The 20380-nt window shown below is 36.6% G+C and overlaps 2 protein-coding genes across 2 annotated transcripts in view; one reads left to right on the forward strand and one right to left on the reverse strand.

Moving 5' to 3' along the window:
• The window catches only part of LOC132105952 (cyclin-dependent kinase inhibitor 1-like), a 38537-nt gene that overhangs the window by 472 nt on the left and 17685 nt on the right, over positions 1–20380 (reverse strand). The gene's annotated exons all lie outside the window — the stretch shown is intronic.
• Positions 1–20380, forward strand: part of slc37a3 (solute carrier family 37 member 3) — a 28773-nt gene that overhangs the window by 308 nt on the left and 8085 nt on the right. Inside the window, exons 2-4 of the mRNA XM_059511519.1 lie at positions 17–151; positions 16201–16321; positions 18096–18188. Of these exons, the coding sequence (XP_059367502.1) occupies positions 96–151; positions 16201–16321; positions 18096–18188 (270 nt within the window). The 5' untranslated portion in view covers positions 17–95. The remainder of the gene's footprint in view (positions 1–16; positions 152–16200; positions 16322–18095; positions 18189–20380) is intronic.

Genomic DNA, 20380 nt, shown 5'->3' on the forward strand with positions numbered 1-20380 from the left:
ATGATTGGATGTGTAGTGTTTGTAGATGGTGCAGTAGAGTGTCCTGAAGACTTCAGATCCTCCACTTCCTCTCCCTATTGATCCAGAGCCACATAATGTGGCCCCCCTATACCTATCATCACCTGCTAGCCTTCCTCCTCACGTTCTTCAGGTATGCTGTCCTGTTCCTGTCGCCCTCCATTCTTAGCATGGTAATCAGTTTCTGGATGTTAGAGCATATCTAGCTTTTCTTTATTATTGTGGCCCCTGTGTTGGCCAAGAGTGTTTTTGTAGTTCCCTGGGTGTTGAAAAAATTAGTCACATGTTTTACATTCGTGGTTTATGGCCAGCCAGTGTTTTATTATACGTTATTACATAATAAGAATATTGAACTTTGTGTTGTTTGCCATCTTTGATCTTAGATTACATGTAGCACAAAGTTTTTGGTGTCATTTTAACAGCTGACTTGTTGAAACGTAGAAGGTTATAATTGGTTATAACCAGGGTGCGATTTGACCCCCTAAACAGGGTTGCCAAACTAAAGTCGCGAAAAGATCGCTAGATGACGTCATACGCCGATTAGCATATTCGGGACGTCATTCCCTTGTGGAAAAACCAGCTAGACCAGTTCAAGCTGTGTTTTGGAACATGGTTGCTGGTTAGACCACCCAATACCAGCTTATGCTGGTTAGACCACCCAATACCAGCTTATGCTGGTTAGACCACTTAATACCAGTTTATGCTGGCTAGACCACCCAATACCAGCTTATGCTGGTTAGACCACCCAATACCAGCTTATGCTGGTTAGACCATCTAATACCAGTTTATGCTGGTAGCGTTTTTTTGGGGATTTTCTTTTGCTGAGAATTGTAACCAGCTAGGGTTTGAAGCTGTTTTATGTTGCTGGTCACTGATTTAATTTAGCTGCTAGTTACAACACCTACCCTAGGCTTATGATAAAACCAAACCTATGCTTTAGGAATGGAGCACACAGACACAAATACATTCAAGAATTACATTTATTTATGTTAATTTCATTCCAACATCTTTATTAAATCAAACAACCTACTAAAAAGATGAAATAATAAATACAAAGATGTGGGGTTTTTTTGTATGAATTTGTATGAAATTAGTAATTATTTGTAAGCTTAAATCAATAAAACATTTCATTGTAACTACTTAGGAGAAAAATAAATGTAGTTTATGAAGTGAAGCAAGCAATCTACTTATTTGGCTTTTTTGACTTTTTTGTTGATGTCTTGAATTTTTTCTGTCAAGTAGTGCCCAAGCTTCACTGTTCTGGCCTTCAGCTCTGCTTCCTCCAAATTTTTGCCCTCCAGCCACTTTTGAAAGCAACCTAGGAAAAAAAACATATACAAGAGAAATCCTTTAAGCCTTGACTACCACAAATATCTATAGATGCTGTTCTTGAATAAGGCGAAATTTGACAGTATGAGCATTATTACTGTTGATCGTTAGAACAGGCGAAGCACTGCTACTTGGGTGCATGCGTGATATCTCTGTGCCCAAGTAGCAGTGCTTCGCCTGTGCTTCCCCCCAATATAGTCCCATTTCAATATCTGCCTAGGAAATCGCCTAGTCTTAATCTGCATCGCTATTTGTACTTGTTGTGAATACGCAGGTCACAAGAAGTAATTAGGTTATTTTATTTATTTTTTTTGGTTCACTTTTATTCTCGACATGCTATCTGGCAACATAGGATTCCATTCACTATGCTAAACCTAAGCTAGCGGCAGCTCTGCCAGACTAAGTTAATGCATGCACTGAGACAAAAATGCTTTTGCCCACCTAAATAAATCTAGGGGAGACGGTGAATAAGCCCTATTTCAAAAAACGGTGGAATGTTCCTTTAAATGCTTTATAAGGCATAAATAGTCCTCACTTTAGATGAACTCACAAAAAAGTTAATATAGATATGCTTATAAATCAAGAATAAAGCATTTATAGCTGTATTTATAAACAGTGTATTAATGTTTATTAATGCTTTATAAATGATGAATTAATTGTTTACTAATGCTTAACTAATGATTAATAGCATGCAGTTATTATAAAGTGTTAACCCTTCATATGTCGAGCCCTGAACATAATTCTCTAAAGTTGACACATAACTTACTTTTCAGTGTTCTGACTTTGTGAGGTGTCAGAGGTGGCCTAGGATCTGATTTTGTGGTGGGGCAACTTTTTCCTTCCAGGCTTCGGTTGGCCAGTGTGCTTGTTCCCCAAATGCACACTGCCAGCTCTTTCACAAACAAGCTGTCCTTTACATTGAGCTGTATCTTCCTCCATTTTTCACGGTGTATAACTACACCTTCACCGATATTAACCTAGAAGAAATAAAATTTTAAAATTAAACATTTATCAAGAAACTTAACACTACTGCAGTCTCCATTCTTATAAATTTGTAATCAACATTTCTCTCTTGACTTTTTGCTGTTTTGTTAAGTAGAGGGCCATATCCATCTTGCATAAGAGAGACTGAGGTTGGCAATCACAATGGAAAGTTGTCTCAATCACAAACTGCGTTTTTGACTCAAAGTCTGAATTACACACGTTACAAATATGTTTGTTTGTATGTTTGTTGAACTAGTTGTTTGAGTGTTTCAAACAACTAGTTCAAAATTCATATTACAATATTTTATTTAAAACTTTAGTGTAATATTTGTATTGCTGTTGCAAGTGCACACAATTAAACCACACTTGTATTAATTCAGTCGAAAAACATCTACAATATACAGTGAAGGTAAATTTTACCCAAAAGTTTGAACTGGTTCCATTGTGACAGCTTACCACATATTGTGACAAAATGCCTCACATTTGTGTGTTCAATTAAATATAATCTTTTTTTTTTTCCTGGTACATAACGGTGGAAATGCTCGGTAGTTTTTTTGTAGGCTTTGAGGTATGTACCTACACAGCAAAATCCCCAGAGTAAAATTAACTCTGTTCAGAGAACATTTGGTCCCTCTCTACAGAGAGTTAAAATAATTCTGAAACAGAGTAAAAGTTAATGAGATACTTAAGTGATTAATTAAGTGATGATTGGGCATTAATGATGAACACCTGCTGTTAACAAGTTCTCAGCAGAGGAGGATTAAACAACTCCATAAACAGCATTACCAGCTTCACTTATTACTAACCAGACTAACTTTATTTCTGTCATACGTTTACATAAAGTTCGTATTGAGCATTGAGGTTTAGATGTTGACGATTTATTGAAAATGTATGATCACCATTATCGTGATGAATGTTTCCTTTAGTTGGGCAGTTTGACTCTAGCTTATATTTTTTGAGTGTTTATGGTTTTTGTAACAGCTTTTACCAAAACATATAATTTGTTGCAAAGAATGCCAGATGCAAAGATGTTCAGGTGATCTAGTTTTCAACAACAAAAAGTAGAATGATGCGCTTATATCATCACTGTCCAAAAGTGGTCATTTGATGTTAATAGATTATGTTCACTAACAATACTCTCTTGCCACAAATTGGACATTTTGAATTTTTTGAAATACATAATAGGGGATTTTTTTTTTCTGAGACACAGACATCAAGAATCAGCTTATGAATCTCAACAATGGTAACATGTTTCATGCCGCAATGCATCCTGGGAGCCATGAGTTTTATACTATTGTGGCTCCCAGCATGCATTGCAGCATGAAGCATGTTACCATTGTTGAGATTCATAAGCTGATTCTTGATGTCTGTGTCTCAGAAAAAAAAAAAATCCCCTATTATGTATTTAAAAAAATTCAAAATGTCCAATCTGTAGCAAGAGAGTATTGTTAGTGAATATAATCTATTAACATCAAATGACCACTTTTGGACAGTGACGATATAAGCGCATTTTTTTTTACTATCTGCTGTTAAACACTATATCACCTGATCATCTTTGTTTTTGACTTTCTTTGTAACAAATTACATGTTTTGGTAAAAGCTGTTACAAAATCCACAAACTCGCAAGAAGAGTCAAACTGCCCAACTGAAGGAAACACTCATCACTATAATGGTAATCATACATTTTCAATAAATCATCGACATCTAAACCTCTGTTAATTCTTAATAAGACCTTCTGTAGATGTCTGACAGAAATAAAGTCAGTCTGGGGTGCGTTTCCCGAAAGCATCGTTGGCCAACTATGGTCGCAAGTTCCGTCGTTACCAATAGAGTTCAATGGACATTGCGATGAACTTGCGACCATAGTTGGCCAACGATGCTTTCGGGAAACGCACCCCTGGTTAGTAATAAGTGAAGCTGGCAGTGTTGGAAAGGTTACTTTGGAAATGTAATAGGTTACAGATTACAAGTTACCCTATTTAAAATGTAATAGTAGTGTAACTTTTTTAATTACTTTAATAAAGTAATGTAACTAATTACTTATGAGTACATTTTGATTACTTTTATAAATTTCTAATGAATGTTAATTTGCAACTGTTAATCATCTTCAACCATTTTACACCATGCAGGTTTAACCTTACAGTAGTGCTCAATACTGTCAGATTTTCACCATCCTTCATCACCTAAATTAAGATGATCACATTTGAACACATCCACCACAAAATCAGACTTTAGTACTGCCTTTTACTTTGAGATTGATCTGAAGTTCAAAGCAGATTTAAAATCAAAAGAAATAGTTTATAGATACTGTTTTTAAACCAAATCTTTGCATAACTACAGGCATCTAACTGCATCTAACAATGGTTTGGGGAAAAATAGTTAATAAAAAAATAAAAGCATATACATCAACTCAAATACGGTTATCTAATAAGCATGTGTCCTATTTTGTGTACTAAACTCCTGAAACATTGGTGTCTTTTTGAAACACTGCTGTCTCTTTGTATATGATATGATGATAGTTTCTCAAAATAAGTAAAAAATGCTCATGAAGTGACTGTTCTAGAGATTAATTTCCATGAGGGGCGGACTGGGAAAAAAATAGGCTGGGAAATCTCCCACTCATACACCCACAACCCATTCTGAAACATGGACAACCCTATTATTATTTTTTTGGACCTGACATGAAAAAATGTGATTCCTTAGGTTGGGGGACTTGCAACGTAATTAAGAGTTCTCTCCTGAACTGCACCTTCACTTCCATTATCCATCCATCTCTCTCATGACTTTAATACTGAAGATTTTTATTTGACTTTTACCATGTTTTGTAAGTGCAATTTTGTTTTTTTTGGCAAATGAATTACCACTTGTATTTATTTTTACTACAAATTCCATAGTTAAACCACGGTTAGTGCCATACCATAGGCTATATTAATTTTCCTAAGGGTTGTGTTTTTGTATCCACTAGCTCCCCCCCTAAACCTATGATAAAATATGATGATTTGTCTGCTAACTTACTACTGTAACATTACAAAAGATAATAATGACGTCGTTTATACAGTATTTTGAGTGATTGCGAGCAATGTGCGGCTGCTGCTTGACTAAGTAAACAAAGACAAAACTACATTAGCATCTTTACAGATGAAACTGACCTGCACCTGAAACCCTGAACAGAAGTGTCGCTTCTCTGCTCCAGCTGTGCGCTTACACAGTTCACTCCGGTCTCTCTCTCTCGCATTGATTACTCTGAGTCTGATCCAAACCGTTCGGCGGAGGCGCGGAGAGCGTGCGAGCCCAACCATTGCCAGTCACGACTAACCGATTCATGATTTATTAGAGATTTAATTATCGAATGGCGGATTCGGAAATAATCGCTTTAGTATATTCGGCCTGCAATTATACAATAACAATATTAAAGTAGAAGGCCAAATCGTCTGCCAGGCCACCGGGAATAGCTAGTCCCGGTTCTCCCGATGTCCAGTCAGCGCCTGATTTCCACAGACACGCAGAACGTGCAGGATTCATATTCAGTCTTTTTGCGGATTAATATTCACAGACATCAGTCCATATCGGGTTTTGATTCAAGTGTACTGACCTACTTTTGATTTATTCGTCCAAAATGTGGCATATTGCGTCCGCGTTATAGGCTGAATTCCATTTTTATGACTGGATTCTACGAATGTGTTTTCCGCGTCTCGGAGATTATGGGTCATATGTCTTAGTGCAATTTGGAAAAGAAATAAGCTGTATGTGGATGTGTGTAAATATTCAAATGTAATCCTCTTTGTAATCGTTACAATTTTCATAAGTAACTGTAATTTAATTACTCATTTTTTCTTAGTAACTGTAACTGATTACTGTTACATTTATTTTGTAATTAAATTACGTAACGCCGTTACATGTAACTAGTTACTCCCCAACACTGGAAGCTGGTAATGCTGTTTGTGGAGTTGTTGAATCCTCCTCTGCTGAGAACTTGTTAACAGCAGATGTTCATCATTAATGCACAATCATCACTTAATTAATCACTTAAGTATCTCATTAACTTTAACTCTGATTCAGAGTTATTTTAACTCTCTGTAGAGAGGGACCAAATGTTCTCTGAACAGAGTTAATTTTACTCTGGGGATTTTGCTGTGTAATGCAAAAATGTAAACCAGCTTAAACCAACTAATATAAACACTGGAGTAAGTAACAAGCAGCCCCAGCCTCTCCTAAATATTCTATTTAATTAAAATCATACCTCATTGTTATCTGAAGTTTGTTCAGAGTTTTGATCAACAGCAGAATTGATCTCTGTGGGAGGGGGTGTGCAGTTTAGGGAGGTGAAGTTTTCATAACAATTACAGTGGGACCAGATTAACCATGTGGGGATACAGGTAGTAATCCATCCATATGGCTAAACTGGCCCTATCATATAACATACATAACAATAATAGTAATGGTAATAATATGATTGATATAACAGGAAAAAAAAATCTGCAAAGATCACCAATACTTACCAGTTGCTGTTTGAGGGTGTTTTAAAGGGGGGCTGCTCTCTGAGGCATTGAATGAAACAAAAATGCATCACAATATTCAATATATACACAAAAAAATCTGCAAACTTATGAATAACAATCAGTGCAAGTTTTTAACCCAGCCGGCACCTTGATGTCAAAATTAGGTCAAGAAATAGGTCAAAAATGAAAGTCATATTGACATCAAAGTGTTGATGTCAATTTGACGTCAAGAGTTTGACCTCTGCTGATGTCATTTTGCCAAACAAAAAGGTGAAACGCATGGCCGTACCAGCTTCACTTAAAACTAACCAGATTTACTTTATATAAGTTCCATTTTTATGAAATCATTAAAATTTTGTATTTTAAAGTCACCATGATGGTGGTTAGCATTTGCTTTAGTTGTGCTCTTGACCCTTCACTCTTTAATATAAAAGTTCTTTGGCTGCTATACTTGTTGTAGGCAAAATAGTCATGAGAAGATAAGGTCAGGTGATGTTGGCTGTTTATAGATGATGATGACAATACCATAATGTAAATGCCTGATTCCCTAATGTGTTCAGTGTCAAATGTTTTGATTATATAGAATTTGTGGTTTTTATGACGTATTACAATAGAATCTATTTAATTTTACAGCATTAGAGCAATTTTGTTTATCGAAGACTATAATGGATTTTAAAAACATTTAGTACATTAAGCATTTTCCTCTACATTATTACTTAGCCATCAAGAATCAGTGTATGACTCTCAACAATGGTGACAATCAATGAAACGCTTCATGCCGCAGTGCATGCTGGGTACCACCAATCAAAACTCACCAAAATCTCCCAGAATGCATTGCAGCTTTAATAAATTATGCACCTGGAGTTGATCTGATTATCTGGATATTTTGTTTGATTGTCACCATTGTTGAGATTCATATGCTGTTTCTTGATGTCTGTGTGCGTCTAAGTAATGCCATAGATGACAGGGTTTTGTGCACTAAATAGTATTTAAAACCAAGTACATTATTAGATAAACAAAACTGCTAAACATGCTGTAGAATCTTTAATCTTTAAATTTTAAGAAAATTTAATATTAAGAAGTCAAGAGCACAACTAAAGCAAACGCTAACCACCATCATGGTGACTTTAAAATGCAAAATATGATTTCATTAAACCGGAAATTAAATAAAGTAAATCTGGTTAGAGTAAGTGGAGCTGGTAATAAGTGTACGGCCATGCGTTTCACCTTTTTGTTTGGCAAAATGACTTATTATCAAACTCTTGATAGAGGTCAAACTCTTGACATCAAATTGACATTAACACTTTGACATCAATATGTCTTTCATTTTTGACCTATTTCGTGACCTAATTTTGACATCAATTTGATGTCATATTGATGTTAAATTGACATCAAATGCCCACTGGGAAGAGCACTGGAATTAGAGAAGGCAATAAAATTAGATTTTATAAATGTAATAGTTTTTAAATAAGTTAACCAGGTTATTTGTAAATGAGGCCTGTATCTGTATTTCACAGACTTTTATCCAAAATAACTTTGACAAATTAGGAAAATACAAGCAATTTTCAAACATTATAGGCCTATGTGTAAAATCATCCTTAGTAGACACAAATGCATTCAAGTAAGTGCCTTGGTGTGGTGGTAATGTTTTTAAAAGCCAGTCCTACCAGTTGTCTTTGGAAGAGCTGTAGTGGCTGCGGTGGTGTTGCAACCTGAAAGATATAATGTACCCACAAATGCAAAAAAATGATCTCTCAACATACTGCAGAAAATAAAATTGGCCTTTTTCAGTTCATTGAGTAATTCCCTGTAATCTTTAAACAAAAAAATGCATCACAATATTCAATATACACAAAAAATCTGCAAACTTATGAATAACAAACAGTGCAAGTTTTTAAGAGCACTGGAATTAGAGAAGGCAATAAAATTAGATTTTAATTTTTAGATTTTATAAATGTAATAGTTTTAAAATAAGTTGACCATGTTATTTGTAAATGTAATCTTTATTATTATTATTATTGTTTTTGTTGTTGTTATTATGGTGCACAAAATCTTACCAGTTGTCACTGGAAGGTCTGGGATGGAGGCTGGAGATGTGTTGCTTCCTGGAACATAAAGTCTCAAATATGTATGTGTAAAAAAAAAAAAAATTGATAATGCTACTAATAATAATATTAATTACCAGAAAGAATTTTGGCTACTAAACATGTTTGAAGCTCAGCATTTAATTTCCTCAGTTCCTTCCCTTCAGCAGTAGCTTCTTGATATTTCCGAGTTAGAGATTTGTATCGGTTTTCAAGCTCATCAAATTTAGATTTTGGAATTAGTTCATCCTCACTCTCACTTGTTGTTATCTCATCATCTACAATATTTTTTCCTCTTTTAGGTGTAGAATGAGGAGGAAATAGTGGTTGCTTCCTTTTCAAGGCTTGTCTCTTTTTTAAAATGTCCATCAGAAATGTCTGCTTTCCTTCCTCAATGCTTGCCTTCTGGGCTGCCTGAAAATACAAATAACACAAGTAAGAGGTATTTAAATTATTCAATGAATTGAGTTCATCGTGCAGTCTTTTCATGTTACTTACAGCATTATCCTTAGCTTCCTTCCTTTCTGAAGTTTTGTTCTCTGGTGGACTTTTATCAAGCAGCTTTGGCACTCGGATCCTTTTCCCAGTTGCCAGCACATTTTCAATTTCCTCACAAGTTTCTGGAAAATGGGAATAGCTTTCTTCTTACTAAGTACTTGTTTATTTTCAGTCTAGAATTACACTAATGAAAACAACCATTTTTACTCTAGATTTAGTTTGATTCATAAATTAAAATTACCTTTTTTTCTTTTACTTTAATATCTAACTTACTGGAATGGTCACCTGGTATTATACCGGCAGAAAATAAAATTGAAAAAGCCTTTAAATTAACTAATTTGATATCAAATCATATTGTTTAAACAATTAGGATCTTAAAAATGAATACATTAGGTTATTAAGATACAATGAGCTAGGTAACAACTAGCAGCTACAGGTTAACCTTATGTTATTAATAGCTGTGCTTTTCATTAAGTTATCTGGTTCACAAATGTCACAAAAACGTCCTCAGTTTTGTAAGCTGTTTATTAAGCATATTTATAGACGTACTGTAAATTGAAAGATTTAGGCCTACCTTTCATCAACAGAATCTGTCCTTTTATGAAGCGTCCTTTCTGCAGGATCCAGTAAGTGTGAGACGAGAAATCCGTCGTATTTTTTGGGTCAAAGTGTTTAATGTCTTTAACATTAACAACGTCTTTAACTCCATCGTCTAAATAATGTACATATGCGAACATTTTGTATTAAAAACGCAGATATCTGAAGCCTTCTCCGTGTCTGATAGAAGCCGATTCGAAAAGTTAGCGTTAAATACGTGACGTGCATATGCAGTAGTTTCCCATGGATACGCGCAGTAGTTGCGCAGGGATACACACATTCAGGTTTTTTTTAAAGCTCCACCAGTGTAAGTGACAAAAACAATCTGTTACTCTTATATTCCTCCCAAATTTTTCTAATTATATTTAATTAACTTTTATTAATTCATATTTTTTGACAAATTTAGTTGACCGTTAGATGGCGCGCAGCTATTTCTGACAGATACTAGAGGTCCACAAGGCTATGATTCTAACTATTTACAGAGACTCATGGTGGTGAGTGAAAAGTCTACTAGCTGTTCTGTTTAATATTGTAGGATATCAAATAAATAAAAATAACAATTTGTTCAGCACAAATTTGGTAGGCCTATGTATGTCTCGTTGCAACCTTAACGTTACATTGTTTAACAGAGTTTAAGAACCAGACAACAACAGAGGGACTGAAATGAAGAGGTATAAGCAGTACCTGGAGCCAGATACTACTTATCTGTTGCCAAGGACAACAAGATTTAGATCAAACACTTATAGCTCCAACAATGACACACCTGGACCATCTAACAATGAGCACCCTGAACTAGAGGACAGAAATAGTGTAAATGGCACTGAAGTACATAATGAGGAAGAAAGTGAGACAAACGAAGCAAGCGACGGAGAAGCAATGGAATTGGAGGAAGGAAACTGTGTAGATGGTGACAGTGAAACGGCAAGTGATGGGGAAGTCACTGAAGCCGATGAAAGTGATGAAGGCAGTGATGTTGAGGAACATGATGGAGAAGAAAGCCAGTCATTTGCACATGATACTGGTCCAAAATTTGATGAAAATCTAAATGTCCCAGCATGCAGATTTCTCTCAATTACAAAGGCTGAACTCCTCCTGCTGCTCATAACATTCACACTAAGGCACAATTCATCATTTGCTGCACTGCTTGACCTTTTGAAACTGATTAATTTTGTTTTCTCTAAAACAGTACTGCCAGCCAGTAAGCACATGCTTAGTAAGGTGTTCACACACTTCAGTCAGAGAACAGAACTTCATGTCCTTTGTACATTCTGTCAGTCATATCTTGCAAGTCATAAAAACAATAATCAGAGGAAACACTATGTGTGTTCACACTGTAACAAGACAAACAGTACCCAAGATCTGAAAAGCCAGAGTTACTTTGTTACTTTACCAGTTGATTTACAGGTTAAGTCATTCCTTGAAAATGACAACTTCAGAAATTCACTCAATTTGAGGTTTACAAGAGCATCATCAGAGAACGTACTCAGGGACATTTATGATGGCGATATGTACAAAGAGCTCTCGCGCCCAGGTGGAATTCTGCACAATAAGGATAACCTTTCATATGTGTTCAATTCAGACGGAAGTCCCTTGTACAAAGCCTCAGGTACATCAATCTGGCCAATACAGCTGGCTATTAATGAAATTCCACCTGCCGAACGTAGAAAAAACATGATACTTGCTGGTTTGTGGCATGGGAAAGGGGAACCAAGGATGGATATATTTCTTGACAAATTTGTAGAGCACGCAAAAAAATTGGTTGTAGATGGGGTAATGTGGTGGAACAAAATCACAAATTCATGGATAAAAAGTAAACTGGTAGGGTTATGCTGTTGTGTGGACTCTGTTGTTGCTAGACCCTTGATGCAAAACCTCACTCAGTTTAATGGCTACTATGGTTGTGGGTTCTGTTACCATTCAGGAAAATATATCTGTGGAGCAGTCAGGTACCCTGTTAGTGAAGAGCAACATGCTGACAGAAATGCATCAGAAATGATCCATGACATGGAGGAGGCTGTTAGAGGTGGACATCCTATCAGAGGGGTTAAGGGCCTATCACCATTGGTCAATTTACGATATTTTGATGTGGTTCATGGATTTGTGCCAGATTATATGCATTGTGTTTTACTTGGTGTGGCTAAACAATTGTCAAAGTTGTGGCTGGAGGAATATGGTAGCGAGTTCAACATTGGCTCTCCAGACAATCAACGTGTTATAAATGGACGCTTGTCTAAAATAAAACCCCCTCAGTATATTCGCAGACTCCCCAGGGATCTCAGTGAAAGAAAGTACTGGAAGGCTGCTGAGTGGAGAGCTTGGCTTCTTTTTTATGCATTGCCTTGCTTGAAAGATATTCTCCCATCAAAATATATTTGCCATTTTGCGCTATTAGTGCAAGATGTTTACCTGCTTCTGAGTGACAGCATTTCAAAAGATGATGTAAATGCAGCAGACCTACTACTCCTTGAGTTTGCATTTCGCTTTCAGATGCTGTATGGAGAAAAGTCTATGACATTTAATGTCCACTTACTACATCATTTGTCAGCGAGTGTGAAAAATTGGGGACCTCTTTGGGCGCATTCAGCCTTTAATTTTGAAAATGGCAATGGAAAGCTTGTAAGACTTGTTAAAAATGCCAGGGGAGCACCACTTCAAATTGTTAACAAGTTTATAATGAGTAAAACTCTTCCCATGTTAGCTAGCACAGACACAATCAGCGAGAGCGTACTCGAGTTTTGTAAAGATGTGACTGAAACAAACAGACTTAAGCATTCTGACTCAGTTGGTGATGTCTGTTTACTTGGCTCTGCTGCAGTTTTGACACTCAGTTTTGAGGAGGAAGTTGCTGTGAGGCAAATTGTTATAGAGTATCGGTATAGAGTGTAACGTTTACTGCCGACTAATAGTGAACACTGAGGTCATTCACTCCACAGATTACCTAAAACCAGTCAGGTCAAATGACAATGTAGTGGTCTTGAAGGATGGAACATTTGGCATTGTCAGCAAGATCTTAACTTTGAAAATTGAAGAGTCAGAGAGATGCATTGTGCTGCTAAAAGAAATATGTCCTGTTGATGTGCCCCTTTTGCAGAATGGAAGATCAAGGGTTTTTCTTCCTCACATTTTAGTATGCTCTTCTAATTTTGGTCAGTTACGGGCAGTTTCACCAACCGAAATAGTGAACAAATGCTTGCACATTAACTTCACCAACGAAAAATACATCTGCATGTTTCCAAACACTATTGAAAGGGACATTTAATCTAATTGAAAATATAAATAAGATGCTCTATAACAGCACCACAATATTACTGTAAAAAGTTAGCTTACACATATGATAATGTGTCACATGTGTTATGATATTTTTTTAAACAGTAAAACTTTACTAAACAGTAGCTAGGTGCAAAAACAATTATTTTAAATAATTATAGTATGTTAGCATTTTATTTCAACTACAGTATTTTATTGCATTTTACCTATGGTATTTAGCATTTAAAGGTGCATATATACTCTGTATTTTTTGTCTTAACTATGTATGAATTATATTTTTTAAATATCTGTTTACCTATTTAACTTAATATTTAAAATGGCATATTTACGCTGTATTGCTTTGCTTTGTATTCTTACCTAGTATGAATTATAATTATTTTTTACATTTGTTTCATTTTATGTTTAATTTTTTTAATATCTGTTTACATATTTAACTTAGTATTAAAAATTGCATATTCACTAGGCATTTGATCTGCATTTATTTTCATCTTACTTGAGTATGAAGTATGATCATTTTTCATCATTCAACTGTTTCATTGTCTTTAATATAGCAATTTCACAAATTACTCAAAGCATATTTTAAATTAAATGTACGGTGGCGAGAGCTCAACGCGCTGCAACTGAAGAAAACACATGCAAATTAGAAAAACACCAGAAAATTAAGAAAAATTCTTCATCAGTTTGACAACACACTGCAAATACTCACATTTCATAGACGTATTACAGAAGAGCAAACACTAACTAAAAAATACTCCCAGATGTAACACGCACTTCAAATAGACATCACAGAGATGTACGTGTGCTATCAGAAATGGTTCCACCAGCTCATCCAGGTCCCCACCAGGTTAGCCAAGCTGGCCCACCAGCTCATCCAGGTCCCCACCAGCTTAGCCAAACTGGTCCACCAGCTCATATGGTCCCCACCAGCTGGTCCAAGCTGGCCCACCAGCTCATCCAGGTCCCCACCAGCTTAGCCAAACAGGTCCACCAGCTCATATGGTCCCCACCAGCTGGTCCAAGCTGGCCCACCAGCTCATCCAGGTCCCCACCAGCTTAGCCAAACTGGTCCACCAGCTCATATGGTCCCTACCAGCTGGTCCACCAGCTCATCTAGGTCCACCCCAGCTGGTCCAAGCTGGCACACCAGCTCATCCAGGTCCCCACCAGCTTAGCCAAACTGGTCCACCAGCTCATATGGTCCCTACCAGCTGGTCCAAGCTGGTCCACCAGCTCATCTAGGTCCCCACCAGCTGGTCCAAGCTGGTCCACCAGCTCATCCAGGTCCCCACCAGCATGGACCAGCTAATGACCAGCATGGACCAGCTAATGACCAACATGGACCAGCTAATGACCAGCATGGACCAGCTAATGACCAGATTGGACCAGCTAATGACCAGCTAATGACCAGCTTGGACCAGCTACCAGCTTGAGCTGGTATTAGCTGGATTCTCCAGTAGGGTTGCCTCTTGTATTTGTTTGCCTCTCTGTGCTCATACTGTAATGCAGTCAAATTCTCAATAAAACTGTTTTCATTTATATATTTTACTGTTTCTGTTGTCAGATAGTAGTTTTCGGTTAAGTAATTTGTTTATATTACTATAGTTGTTATATTACCACAGAAACTATAGAATTACCACAACAAATGAATTCAAGTACTTTACTATAGTATGGTTCCCCAAAGTGGGGTTCGCGAACCCTGGTGGGTGTTTTTCAGCAACTAGCTCTTCCCATTTTTGATTATCCGGGAGTGATGCACAGATGTGTGTAAAAGTCACATGTATTACTATAACAAACATTGTGTGTTTTCTTTCAGAGTCATCATTGGCTGGTAGAAAAAAAAAATTTTTTTAACTTAAAAATCAATATAAGGTAAAGGTGCGAATAATTACATTTTAGACACATTGTCAGTAATTTCGCCAAGGAAAATAAAGCCCTAGGAAAATTGTTGTGCATTTCTGATCAACCCAGAGTGATGTTTCATTAATGAATCCACATTTTTAAACAAATCGAGTGAGTCAATGATTCAGTGAGCCATTCTTAAAGGGAGTAATTTGTGAATGAATCAGCCCTTTGAACGAATCGATTGAATGAATGACTGAATGACTCCCTCATTTGATTTGCTGCCACCTACTGGCAATTTTAGTTTTATATTTAGAGTATTAAAAAATAATTTCATATTTCTGTATTTTAGTATGTTGAATTATTTCTTTGTAAAGCTACCTTTTAAAAAATATTAATTCAGAGTTTTCCTTCATTAACACAATGATAACTTTAAAATATCTTTAATAATAACTTTATATTTAATTAATCAGTACGTGATGTGCATGTCAATTAATTTGAGATTAATTTGATGAATTAATTGTCACATTATGTAATTAATAAAAAAAACGCCCTGGTTATAATATAGCATCATCAGAAGAAAAAAATAAAAGTTTTTAGTCTTCCCAAAATCCGTCAGTGAGCTCTGCAGGTGGTTCATTTTGAACTCATGATTAGATTTTTGCTTTTCGCAGTTAAAGTCTAGAAACATTGCAAAGACAGCCACAAGATTTGGTTTGAATAGTTTTCCAGTGTAATCGTTTCAGCTTTTTATTTTCAGTAAATTTGCAAAGTTATCACACATATAAACTTTGTCATTATGGATTGTGGTGTGTAAAAAATATATGTGGGAAAAATGTGGAGAAAAACACTATTTAAAGCATTTTAGAATAAGGTTGCAATTGGGAATAAGACACATTTACAAGGCAGCGTATAAGATAATTCATGATAAAGAAATAGAAAAATGTTTTGAAAAGAAAATGTAGTTTAAAATACATCTGCCAAGTTCTTAGAATTGTCTTCCTTGTATTCCTCTTGGTACCATGTGGTTTTGAAGTTTAAATGGATTGACTTGGTGTAATTAATAACATCTACTCTCTATCCAGCTATGTCCTGCTTCACTCGTCACGTAAGACTTTCAGTAATGTGAAAGTGAGCATCTCAGCACAGTGGACACCGTCAGCATTCCAGCAGAACGGCAGCACTTCAACTTTTTCTCCTGGGGAGGTAAGGATATAATACACATTACTAGGGCTGAAACGATTCCTCGAGTAACTCGATTACAAAAAATGATCGAGGCAAATTCCTCTGCCTCGAAGCCTCTTTTAATTGATTTTAAATCTCACGTCAGGTTCTTTCGCAATGATTTTTTTTATGTGACAACGCGTTTACGTCACCCACAAAGCGGAAGGAGACACAAGCGCTGCGTCCGAAGTCGCATACTGCAAGGAATCAGCAGTGTTTTGATTTGAGGGCGCGGGCAAACTTAAAGAGAACGTTGTGGCGTGTGTCCATTGCAAGATAGAGCTGGCATACCACAACTAGGACCCTATGATTTCCGCGATGCAGAAAACGGAGAGGGAATCACGGAATCCAGTCATAAAAACTGAATTTACAGTTTAACGCGGAATGGCACGGAATTTGCCAAATTTTGAATGAATTAATCAAAAATAGGTCATTGCACTTACATCAAATCATGATATGGACTAATATCTGTAAATGTTAAGCCGGAACAGTCTATTTAAATATGAATCCTGCATGTTCTGCGTGTCTCTGTTAATGAATGGAGCAGAAGCGCGTCTTCCTTTATCACACACCCTGAAGCGCGCGTGACGCTCCGGTGATTTCAGCGTCTGCTGTCTCACTAAATAAGGATTTGAACACATGAACAACATCTCCAGAACTGCTCTGACAGTCACTTCATGAGCATTTGACCGTTTGATTTAAGTAAAACTAGCGTCACATCACATACATAGAAATGTAAAGGTACGTCAACCCGTCAAAATAAAAGTCCGGTGTCCTGACATTTTATCCTACCCGTCAGATTTTCAATATCGCGTCAATATAATTAAGCAAAAAAAAAAATTTTTTATCCGATTAATCGATGGAATTTTTGGTAAAATACTCGATTACTAAAATATTCGATAGCTACAGCCCTACACATTACTGTCTAAATTTTGATATTTTTTTATATATATATATATTTTTTTTTTTTTTTAAATATTTTTTTGATGATATTTTATAATTTTTATAATTCTTTTCTAAGCGGGTAACATTTTTTACCTAGCCTTATAGATATGATAATAAGAATGATACTATTGTTGTTGTTAATGTTGTTATTCACCAGTTTTTACGGATATGAAAGTCTGATCTCAAATCTTAAATACCCAGTAGAGAACTAGACTACCTCTTTTAATGTAATGAAAATGTACTCCGTGTCTATCTAAAGGCTTTCAATTTTTCTTTTATTGTTTACATTTTTGGAATATGGGACCCAGTATATATTAAGTGTCCCTAATTACTATGTTAATACAATGCATTTATTATGTACATTCATGTTTTTACATTGTACTTATATTTGAAAAACAGCCATCTGTAATTACCCCTTAAACCTGACCATACCACAAACCCTGCCTCTACATTTATTAAAGACACCTAATATAATTGATTCAAAGTATTGTAATATTTTATCCTCAAAATGCTGTACTGATACCTGTCTTATAAATAATACCTCACAAAACTATCAATATTATATTTCACATTATATTTTTATATTTTTGTGGTATCCATTTGGAAATCTTTGAGAGGGCAACTCAAGTCAAGCATTACATCAGAATTTCAAGCACTTAATTCTTTCTGTTTGGCAAAAATGCAAACTAACATTCTCACAACTAACAGTGTAGTTGTACAAAGCACTTTGGCTAAGTCCAATATAGACCTTTCAGTTTAAAATATAATCAAAGTAATGTTGCTATACACTTATATTTGTTTATATTTTTAGACATGGGAGGAAAACAAACTGTTTGCTGATGTGGAAGAGGCCACGCTGTTCCTGGGTGCCCTGGACTCCATCTTTCTCTTCTCTTATGCTGTGGTAAGTTAAAAACAGGAATAGGTGTAGCAGGCTTTGGGGGTTGTGGGTGAACAGTGGTGGTCTGTTATGAACACTTAATGCTGCTGCACCACCATATTGAACGCAATTTTACTGTTACTGTAGGGGTGTGCGATAATGACAAAAATATTTTCTAAAATTTAATCTGCATACATCATTTAGGATATGTCCTTTTTAAAGAGGTCATCGGGTGCTAAATTCACTTTTACATGTTGTTTGAAGTGTGTGTACACAGCCACCCTATCATCATAAAAATCCACCCAGTGCTTTTTTTCAGTCAGTGGTTAAAATTTGGCAGAAATTTCACCATTGCACACTGTAGGTGCAATACGTCTGTAGGAATAGCAGTAGAACACCGATGCATGATCTCCAGCTGCTGTCAGTCGCTCACCAGCAGGTGATGAGGACTAAAGCAACAGGTGGCTGAAGTAATTAATTTACAAAAACTGATCTGCAGAAATGAAGCAAGTGCTAAGTAGAAGTTTTGATTATCGGGTCCAGTATAAACATGTGGAAGAACTGATTGTGTGTGTTTTTAATTCTACATCTTCGCTGTAGCCTACATGTAAGCAGCGTTCTCTACCATAAAGGAGATTATAATAATTAATAATAATTCTATTTTACCCAACGTTTAAGTACAGAACTAACATTAGGTGTTCTTGTTGACCAGCCTTTAAAGTTTGATAAACACATCTCATCTGTAGTCAGTTCTGGTTTCTACCAACTTCGCTTACTTTCTAAAATCAAAGGCTTTCTCACTCCAATAACTCTGGAAATGGCAGTTCATGCTTTCATCACGTGTCGACTGGATTATTGCAACTCACTATATTGCGGTATATCAGATTCTCAAATCTCCCGGCTTCAGTTAGTCCAAAATGCTGCGGCCAGACTCATCCATAATTGTCGCAAATATGATCATATCTCTCCCATCCTCAGATCTTTACATTGGTTACCAGTCCGGCAGAGAATAGATTTCAAAATTCTTCTCTTTGTCTTCAAATCTTTACACAACCTAGCACCGGTTTATCTCTCTGAACTTATTCATCCGTATATTCCGTCCAGAAGTCTCAGATCCCACGACCAGGTGCTGCTGGTAGTCCCTCGTGTCAGACTTAAGCGTAGAGGGGAGCGTGCTTTTGCGGTGGCAGGGCCCCGTCTGTGGAACACCATGCCTCTAGAGATCAGAACGGCTCCCAACCTCTCTGTTTTTAAGTCTCTGGTCAAAACTTATCTATTCTCGTTAGCATATTGATTACTTATCTTAGACTGTTCTTATTATTTTACATTTGCTTCTTGATTTTATAATTAATCTTAGCTTAGTTGTTCTCTATGTGCTTATGTCTGTTTTTGCTGCTTTTATTTTTATATGCTTGTTCTGTAAAGCACTTTGGTCTGTCTAGCGGCTGTTTAAATGTGCTATATAAATAAATGAACTTGAACTTGAACTTGAACATTACATCTGAGGAAGACATATTGCTTTTGGTTGCTTAGTTTACTTGTTTCATGGCTTGTGTGACGCTGTGCTTTAATACTGGATTTTCCTTCATACCTCACACTCCAGGATTCCTCATCGATGCGTCAGACCTCAGATCTCAGAATAAACTTTATTGATGATTATGCAAACTATATACAGGCAAGCAAATTAGGTAAGAAGAACGCAATGCGCTGCATTTTCTTTAAATTGCTTTCCCGTACCACTGATCTTCAGAGTCATCAACCCACTAAGGGCTGATTTCAAACTCTCATAATGTAAGTCAGTATTGTTTGTGGCCCCTACATGCCTGTCTGCACTTCTGACATCTGTGCCTTCTGCTATCCAGACCTGGATAAGGGCATCAGTGAGCTCCTGAGCAGATTGTGGTGCCACATCACAAAGGTTTTCAACTGGATTCAGGGCTCAGGAACATGAGGGCCAGTCAGTTGCATCAATGCCAATCGTCTTTCCCAAACTGCCTACACAGTCTGGCCACATGAGGCCAGCATTGTCTTGCACCAGGAGGAACCCAGGGCACACTGCACAAACGTAATGTCTGCGAGTGGCTCTGAGGATTTCATCCCTTTACCTAACAGCAGTATGTATACCTTTGGCTAGCATGTAGAGGTCTGTGTGTTCCTCCAATGATGTTCCTCCTCAGACCAACACTGACCTACTGCCAAAACGCTCATGCTGGATC

The sequence above is a fragment of the Carassius carassius genome, chromosome 26 (assembly GCF_963082965.1).
Source record: "Carassius carassius chromosome 26, fCarCar2.1, whole genome shotgun sequence".
NCBI classification, from domain to species: Eukaryota; Metazoa; Chordata; class Actinopteri; order Cypriniformes; family Cyprinidae; genus Carassius; species Carassius carassius.